Source organism: Entelurus aequoreus, linkage group LG08 (genome assembly GCF_033978785.1).
Source record: "Entelurus aequoreus isolate RoL-2023_Sb linkage group LG08, RoL_Eaeq_v1.1, whole genome shotgun sequence".
Taxonomy (NCBI): Eukaryota; Metazoa; Chordata; class Actinopteri; order Syngnathiformes; family Syngnathidae; genus Entelurus; species Entelurus aequoreus.
Window position 1 is genome coordinate 74,877,553 of NC_084738.1, and position 9,951 is coordinate 74,887,503.

The window sequence follows — 9,951 nt, forward strand, 5'->3', positions numbered from 1 at the left end:
AGCCTGTTCAGAAATGGTGTGCTCCCTTTCAGCAATTCTAAAAACATTCCCAGATCTCCTAGAATTCCCAGTTTTTAGGGACATTTTCCCCATTCAAAATTAATGATCCATTTTTCAAACTTCCACAATTCCCACATTTTTCAACCGATTCAAACCATTCCACCTTCAACACATCCTGGAAATTCAAACATCCATTTCTCCACATTCCACACATTTCCAGGAATTCCTTTGTTTTTCCAACCTTATGTCCAACCTTTTTTAGTGCAATGACTCCTTTCACATTTGTCAACCCATTTCAACCGTTCCACTGTCCAAACATTCCTCTTGGTCAAGACAAAAAACCAAGTTGGTGTAAGAACGTGAAAAATTCCCGGTTTTCCGTAAATTCCGTAATACCATTTTTCGGTTAAAAAAACTGTTACTGCTTCAACATTTCTTGACCGATTTAAACAATTCCAACACCAACTCGTTCAAAACGTTCACACTTTTTAGCATTTTTCAAAAAAATCCCACTTTTCCCGGAATTCCCAAATTTCCATAAAATTCTCATTGGAAAGATTGGTCCAGTTTTCAAACTTCCACAATTCCCACATTTTTCAACCGATTCAAACCATTCCACCTTCAACACATCCTGGAAATTCAAACATCCATTTTTCCACATTCCACACATTTCCAGGAATTCCTTTGTTTTTCCAACCTTATGTCCAACCTTTTTTGGTGCGATGACTCCTTTCACATTTGTCAACCCATTTCAACCGTTCCACTGTCCAAACATTCCTTTTGGTCAAGACAAAAAACCAAGTTGGTGTAAGAACTTGAAAAATTCCCGGTTTTCCGTAAATTCCGTAATACCACTTTTCGATTAAAAAAACGGTTACTACTTCAACATTTCTTGACCGATTTAAACAATTCCAACAACAACTCGTTCAGAACGTTCACACTTTTTAGCATTTTTCCAAAAAATCCCACTTTTCCCGGAATTCCCAAATTTCCATAAAATTCTCATTGGAAATATTGGTCCATTTTTCAAACTTCCACAATTCCCACATTTTTCAACCGATTCAAATCATTTCACCTTCAACACATCCTGGAAATTCAAACATCCATTTGTCCACATTCCACACATTTCCAGGAATTCCTGATTTTTTTCTAACCTTATGTTCAACCTTTTTTAGTGCGATGACTCCTTTCACATTTGTCAACCCATTTCAACCGTTCCACTGTCCAAACATTCCTCTTGGTCAAGACAAAAAAACAAGTTGGTTTAAGAACTTGAAAAATTCCCGGTTTTCCGGAAATTCCGTAATACCATTTTTCAATTTAAAAAAAACGGTTACTACTTCAGCATTTATTGACCGATTTAAACAATTCCAACACCAACTAATTCAGCTCATTCAGGACATTCATTCGTTTTCAAAAAAATCCCACTTTTCCCAAAATTACCAAATGTCCCGGAAGTTCCCATTGAAATGAATGGGACATTTTTCCATGTTGCACTATTCCCACATTTTTCCACCTATGCAAACCATTCCAATAACACATTCCACTCATCCTGAACATTCAAACTAACACTTTCCCAAGTTCCAAACAAAACTCCGGTTTTCCTGGAAATTCAAACTCTTCAACATTCAAACTATTCTTCCATTCATACTACATTCTATCAGCATTTTACTTCAACTTCAGCATTGGAACGTTAACACACAATTAAATCAGGAATTGCCTCATCTAGTTACTTGACTTAACTGTTTTGTTTTTTTACGGCCCAAGTTACAATATTACTTAAAACTAGGGCTGCAACAACTAATCGATTAAATCGATTAAAATCGATTATAAAAATAGTTGCCGATTAATTTAGTCATCGATTCGTTGGATCTATGCTATGGGCATGCGCAGAGGCTTTTTTTTTTTTTGTTAAATTTTTTTTTTTTTTTTTTTAAATAAACCTTTATTTATAAACTGCAACATGTACAAACAGCTGAGAAACAATAATCAAAATAAGTATGGTGCCAGTATGCTGGTTTTTTTCAATAAAATACTGGAAAGGATAGAAATGTAGTTTGTCTCTTTTATCCGATTATTAATCGAAGTAATAATCGACAGATTAATCGATTATCAAATTAATCGTTAGTTGCAGCCCTACTTAAAACCTTCTCTTTACAGTAAAAAAGAGGTTTCTGAATAGCCAATCCTGGAATTGATCATTTCTATTTCCTTTATTTGTTAAAAGGTAACATTTCTTAGAAGACCCACTGTACATGAATTACTTTGAAAAACTATGCAGGATGAGGTGGCGACTTGTCCAGGGTGTACGCAGCCTTCCGCCCGAATGCAGCTGAGATAGGCTCCAGCAACCCGGAAAGGGACAAGCGGTAGAAAAATGGATGGATGGAACTATGCAAGATATGAATTTTGTTCCATGACAGACACGTGTAAAAAGTATTGTTGCTGTGTTCAGGCAGACATGGCAGTGATTTGACCGCATTGCTTACCTGGTTGATGGAGTTGGCTGCACAGGAGGCCAGACCCGTTCCCAGGCACGACACCGAGAAGATGACGGGGTCAAAGGGCACCGGGGCCATTGCGTAACCAGCAGCCGTAGTCATAACCACGAGTGCTGAAATGTAAAGATAATTAATCATAATAGAATAGAACAGGGGTCACCAACCTTTTTGAAAGCAAGAGCTACTTCTTGGGTAGTGATTAATGCGAAGGGCTACCAGTTTGATACACACTTAAATAAATTGCCAGAAATAGCCAATTTGCTCAATTTACCTTTAACTCTATGTTATTATTAATAATTAATGATATTTACACTTAAAGGCCTACTGAAACCCACTACTACCGACCACGCAGTCTGATAGTTTATATATCAATGATGAAATCTTAACATTATAACACATGCCAATACGGCCGGGTTAACTTATAAAGTGACATTTTAAATTTGCCGCTAAACTTCCGGTTCGAAACGCCTCTGAGGATGACGTATGCGCGTGACGTAGCCCGACGAACACGGGTATGCCTTCCACATTGAAGCCGGTACGAAAAAGCTCTGTTTTCATTTCATAATTCCACAGTATTCTGGACATCTGTGTTCGTGAATCTGTTTCAATCATGTTCATTGCATTATGGAGAAGGAAGCCAAGCAAGCAAAGAAGAAAGTTGTCGGTGCGAAATGGACGTATTTTTCGAACGTAGTCAGCCACAACAGTACACAGCCGGCGCTTCTTTGTTTACATTCCCGAAAGATGCAGTCAAGATGGAAGAACTCGGATAACAGAGACTCTAACCAGGAGGACTTTTGATTTGGATACACAGACGCCTGTAGAGAACTGGGACAACACAGACTCTTACCAGGATTACTTTGATTTGGATGACAAAGACGCAGACGTGCTACTGTGAGTATGCAGCTTTGGCTTTTTTTTGCGTATGTACGTAACTTTTTTAAAATATATAAGCTTTATGAACCTTGGGTTAGGTGAACGGTCTTTTGGGCTGAGTGATTGTGTGTGTTGATCATGTGTTTGAATTGTATTGGCGTGTTCTATGGAGCTAGGAGCTAGCAGAGGAGCTAGGAGCTAGCATAACACGTACCGTACCGTAAGTGCGCGTCACGTACGTAACTTTTTAAAAATATATAAGCTTTATGAACCTTGGGTTAGGTGAACGGTCTTTTGGGCTGAGTGATTGTGTGTGTTGATCGGGTGTTTGAATTGTATTGGCGTGTTCTATGGAGCTAGGAGCTAGCAGAGGAGCTAGGAGCTAGCATAACAAACACGCAGGTGTTATTATGCAGGATTAATTTGTGGCATATTAAATATAAGCCTGGTTGTGTTGTGGCTAATAGAGTATATATATGTCTTGTGTTTATTTACTGTTGTAGTCATTCCCAGCTGAATATCAGGTACCGTGAGTATGCAGCCTTGGCTGCTAAACATTCGATAACTTGACCGTATGTGCGCGTCACGTACGTAACTTTTTAAAAATATATAAGCTTTATGAACCTTGGGTTAGGTAAACGGTCTTTTGGGCTGAGTGATTGTGTGTGTTGATCAGGTGTTTGAATTGTATTGGCGTGTTCTATGGAGCTAGGAGCTAGCAGAGGAGCTAGGAGCTAGCATAACAAACACGCAGGTGTTTTTATGCAGGATTAATTTGTGGCATATTAAATATAAGCCTGGTTGTGTTGTGGCTAATAGAGTATATATATGTCTTGTGTTTATTTACTGTTGTAGTCATTCCCAGCTGAATATCAGGTCACCCCCGGCTCTCACAGCATCTTCCCTATCTGAATAGCTTCAACTCCCCACTAGTCCTTCACTTGCACTTTACTCATCCACAAATCTTTCATCCTCGCTCAAATTAATGGGGAAATTGTCGCTTTCTCGGTCCGAATCTCTCTCACTTCATGCGGCCATCATTGTAAACAATAGGGAACTTTGCGTATATGTTCAACTGACTACGTCACGCTACTTCCGGTAGGTGCAAGCCTTTTTTTTATCAGATACCAAAAGTTGCAATCTTTATCGTCGTTGTTCTATACTAAATCCTTTCAGCAAAAATATGGCAATATCGCGAAATGATCAAGTATGACACATAGAATAGATCTGCTATCCCCGTTTAAATAAAAAAAATTCATTTCAGTAGGCCTTTAATTGAACGGTTTAAAAGAGGAGAAAACACAAAAAAAATGACAATTAAGTTTTGAAACATAGTTTATCTTCAATTTCGACTCTTTAATATTCAAAATTCAACCGAAAAAAAGAATAGAAAAACTAGCTAATTTGAATATTTTTGAAAAAAAATAAAAAAAATGTATGGAACATCATTAGTAATTTTTCCTGATTAAGATTAATTTTAGAATTTTGATGACATATTTTAAATAGGTTAAAATCCAATCTACACTTTGTTAGAATATATAACAAATTGGACCAAGCAATATTTCTAACAAAGACAAATCATTATTTCTTCTAGATTTTCCAGAACAAAAATTTTAAAAGAAATTCAAAAGACTTGGAAATAAGATTTAAATTTGATTCTACAGATTTTCTAGAATTGCCAGAATATTTTTTTTGAATTTTAATCATAATAAATTTGAAGAAATATTTCACAAATATTCTTCGTCGAAAAAACAGAAGCTAAAATGAAGAAATAATATAAAATGTATTTATTATTCTTTACAATAATAACAATAAATGTACTTGAACATTGATTTAAATTGTCAGGAAAGAAGAGGAAGGAATTTAAAAGGTAAAAAGGTATATGTGTTTAAAAATCCTAAAATCATTTTTAAGGTTGTATTTTTTTCTCTAAAATTGTCTTTCTGAAAGTTATAAGAAGCAAAGTAAAACAAATTAATGAATTTATTTAAACAAGTGAAGACCAAGTCTTTAAAATATTTTCTTGGATTTTCAAATTCTATTTGAGTTTTGTCTCTCTTAGAATTAAAAATGTCGGGCAAAGCGAGACCAGCTTGCTAGTAAATAAATAACATTTAAAAAATTAGCTATTTGAGCTATTTTTAGAACAGGCCTGCGGGCTACTCATCTGGTCCTTACGGGCTACCTGGTGCCCGCGGGCACCGCGTTGGTGACCCATGGAATAGAATAACAGCGTTTTTAGATTGTGTGTGCTCTACCTGTGAGTTTTATTTTGGTGAGCCGGGCGTAGACGTCCGGCAAGTCGGCCATGTCGACCTTCAGCTGCTTCCACTGTCGGTCCAGACGAGCTTCCCGCGCCTCGTCCGTCTCCACGTGGAGGTGGGGCGTCTCCTGCGAGGTTTTGGTCGCCGCACCGGACGTTTCCGGCGCGACCGAGACGGACGTTTCCTCTGCAACCGGCGACTGGATGACGGGAACTCTCGGAACCTGCCTTACGACAGCGTCGTCGGCCTCGTCCACCACGGAGCGCGCGGGGGCCTGCTTGGGGGCGGCGCGCTGGTGGAGCTCTCCGATGTTCTTGGCCACATACTGCGGGGAACGCACACCTGTTCAGCAGGTGTAAACATAAAGACCGGATAAAGAACCACCCTGGTGTCTACCTGCCGTTTCAGGAAGATGAGATGCTGATAGGTCAGCCAGGGTGACGGCTCTCTTCTGTGCAGCTGGAGGAGGCTGCGAGCGGTCTGGTTGCATCGCGCTCCATGATGGCCGACCAGTTTTTGTTGTACGCTTACTCCAAACAAACCTGCAAGAAACAAACAGGACAAATCTGGAGCGTTACACACACAAACAGTTGTAACGTACTGAGAAAAAAACAAAAACCCTAAAATGCAACGAAATTTAGTTCTTATCTGTACTGTAAAGTTCAAATTTGAATAACAATACACAGGAAGTTTAAGTCTAAGTCTAAAAAGTGCACTTTAATTTACTGTTTTGATATGTCATCTTAGTAAAATCATGCACAAAAGTGCACAAATAGCTTGTTTTAAAATCTCTCTGACAATCTTGCACTTTCTGTTTTGGAAATGACATGAATGTTTGTGCCACTGCTTAATAAAATACAGTTTTTGGAAATTGACTTAGTTGTGATTTCCCTCCCTGCATGAAAGTTTAAAAGTAGCATATATTATTAATGCAGTATGAAGAAGAATGTTTTAATGTAGACACATAGAATCGTCGTACTGCTGTGATTATATGCATCAAGTGTTCATTCAAGGCTAAGGCAAAATATCCAGATATATATGGTGCATCGTGACATGGCCTAAACATATCCAGATATTAATAAAAAGGCCATATCGCCCAGCCCTACTTTGACAATAACAATATCGCAGCACAAACGAATGGGGACAAGTTTGGGGAAATGTTGACAATGGAAGGGAGGGGGTGGGGGGTCTGATGACGTCAGAAAATGCATTTTAGAATAATTTAATAACAATAATTATGTAACCTTTTTTTATGGACTTGCCTCTTTGTGATGTTACAGTGTTTCCCATAAACTGCCAAGATACCCGTGGCGGTGGGGGCGTGGCTATGGGCGTGGTCACCATGACATCATCTAGTAATTTGCATAATTCACTACAATGATTTGATTTTCTCTAAAAAGGCTCATGTATACTTACTAATTAATAATAACAGTTTTGTTTTAAAACGTCCATCCATCCATCCATTTTACAATATAATTACAACACTTTATGTACATATTTATATACAGATTTGAACAATAAGTTATTCACTGAAATATATTTATTAATTGTGGTTCTTACAAAAAATATATCTTATAAAATATAAAAGCTAAAATGTCTCTTAAAGCTCTGCCCCTTTAATTAGTGCATACTAAATAATTTAACTTTAGCCTACTACTACAACCATATTATTTACCAGCAACATAAAGTGAAACAGAGGCAGAGGTATCCTGCCACAGCCAGTAACAAATAAACAGAAAACAGTAGTGGTGGTAGATAGACACAAAGCTTCATCAAACATCTGGGGCCGTACTTATCAAGCTTCTTAGAATTACTCCTAAGAAGTCTGCTAAGAGTTGACTTAAGAGTAAATAAATTCTTCGCTGAAAGCTGCACTTAAAAGTTAGTTATCAAGCGTCTTACTCACACTTTCAGCGAAGTGTAGGACGGAATCTTAAGTGTCACACTCAGAGCTGAATTACGACATTACTATGTGCCGTAAACGGAATTTAGGTGACGTCATTTCTGTGTCCATAGAAATGACCAATCACGGAAGGGAATCTGTTGTCTAAGAATAAAGAAATATCTTGGAAATATTTAAGTGGACAATGGGAGTGTATATTTTGACAATAAACTACAAAATAATACAAAACAAACTAGTCCCCGCCGGCACTCACGCTACCGCTCCCTCTCTTCTATCGCCCACACACTCACTGACGTCACTCACCTCACGGCCACACACATACGCTACTCTCATAACATTTTCTTTCCAATTCATTAATTAGGCAACTAATTTGAAACTGGTGTGGGTGGCTCTATATATACTAACCCACTGCAGCCACATGCAGAAATCAACAAGGAATCGAAAAGTATTAAATCTGTGACAAAAATAATACCCGCTCTGTCTAAATGATACCGTTTGATCAGCTGCTCGTCATCAAACAAATCCAGGACATCGTTCCGCTCCCTGAACGTCCGCGCACGTCTCTCTCGCCTCAGTGCCATCCCCTGCTGGCAACTCCTAACCACTTAAGACACCTCTGAAGGTCTCTTAAATATCGTGGAGAGTAGGAGTGATTCTTAGACTTAAGAACGTTGATAAAAAGCTTTTATTCTCAAGTTTGAGAGTAGGACTAAATTTCGCAAATTCTCAAGACTTAAGTGTAAAATGGCACTCTAAGAAGCTTGATAAGTACGGCCCCTGATCCACTGAACAAAGAGCTCCAAAAATCTTGATCCTACACTTCTCTTTTGTAAAGTAAATCTGAACAGCCGATATGGGCAACTACATCAACTATGTGATTAGCCTGAGAAGCTGGACAGGACACAAAAAATAAATAAATTAATTAAAAAATTAAAAACTATATATTTTTTTTTTGTGGCGGCCTTAATTCTTTCGTGGCGGGCCGCCACAAATAAATGAATGTGTGGGAAACACTGTGTTAAGTTCCTTTTATAAGCTGTTATACAGTATATGCCTTGAGCTCTTATTTTGAAGGCGCTAAGAGCGGAAGTGGGGACACGTTGGGGTGGAGCGGAGTTTTGAAAACAAACAAAATAAAGAGGTCCTCGTGTAAAACTGGAGCCTCCGTGTTTGTTATTTTGTAGTTTTATACAGTATAGGCCAGTGGTCCCCAACCACCGGGCCGTGGCCCGGTACCGGTCCGCGGACCGATTGGTACCGGGCCGCACAAGAAATTTTTTTTTTTAATATTAAATCAACATAAAAAACACAATATATACATTATATATTAATTATATCAATATAGATCAATACAGTCTGTAAGCACACATAATTGTATTTCTTTATGGAAAAAATAAAATGTTTTTTTTTGTTTTTTGTTAAATACCCCTCACCGGTCCGTGGGACAAATTTTCAAGCGTTGACCGGTCCGCAGCTACAAAAAGGTTGGGGACCACTGGTATAGGTGACATATCAACCCTGGGTTACAATAATAATAGGTAGCACAAACGAATGGCAGTGTTATTGTAATATTTGCAATGACAATAGGGGCAACTTCACACAGGTTATATTTATCAGTATTTATTACTTTACATCCATATAATAATGTCAGATAACTGCATTAAACAGCTCAACAAGTCATATTAAACTCGAAAAACACCAACCCATGACCAATAAACACAACCAGTTAGGGCAAACAAACATGAACAAATGAAAAGTGTCACCTGGCAAAAACAATGTCAATGTAAAAACATTGTGTGACGTCATAACAATGTCACTGTAAAAACAGTGTGTGACGCCATAATGTCACTGTAAAAACATTGTGCGATGTCATAACAAAGTCACCGTAAAACAATGTGTGACGTCATAACAAAGTCACTGTAAAAACATTGTGACGTCATAACAAAGTCACCGTAAAAACATTGTGCGACGTCATAAAGTCACCGTAAATACATTGTGACGTCATAACAATGTCCCCGTTAAACATTGTGTGACGTCATAAGGGCGCATCAAGCCACAACATTCTTCTTTGGTAACGAGCTAATGCTAACGAGCTAGCTGGCTAGCGTCCCCGCGCTCTCCACACTCGGTGGCTTTTTTTTTTTAGCGGCAGCACAGACGGCGATGTGGCACAACAGCCGCCGAATTACCTGTGAGTCGACTACATGGCGTCTTATACATGTTCTCAGCTCCGAGGCCGGCAGCTCCTTCGACCTCTTTCACACGGAGCGCGTCGCCATTTTGACCTGACCCGGTGGCGGGAAGGGGAGTACTTCCGGGCTACATCACGTCACGTGATCCACAACAAAGGAAACCAAATAAAATAGCTTTAAAAGATAAATACATTCACATTGTAAAGTATATTTTT

At 38.5% G+C, this 9,951-nt stretch overlaps 1 protein-coding gene across 2 annotated transcripts in view; it reads right to left on the bottom strand.

Moving 5' to 3' along the window:
* Positions 1-9,844, bottom strand: part of LOC133656304 (protoheme IX farnesyltransferase, mitochondrial-like) — a 90,340-nt gene extending 80,496 nt beyond the window's left edge. Inside the window, exons 1-4 of one of the 2 annotated variants that reach the window (XM_062057322.1) lie at positions 9,734-9,844; positions 6,042-6,183; positions 5,636-5,966; positions 2,490-2,614 (exon numbers count right to left, since the gene is read on the bottom strand). In XM_062057322.1, coding sequence (XP_061913306.1) covers positions 2,490-2,614; positions 5,636-5,966; positions 6,042-6,131 — 546 coding nt within the window. In that variant the 5' untranslated portion in view covers positions 6,132-6,183; positions 9,734-9,844. Of the gene's footprint in view, positions 1-2,489; positions 2,615-5,635; positions 5,967-6,037; positions 6,184-9,733 lie in introns of both variants that reach the window. The other variant, XM_062057321.1, reaches the window with a different exon arrangement.
* Positions 9,845-9,951: the final 107 nt, after the last annotated feature.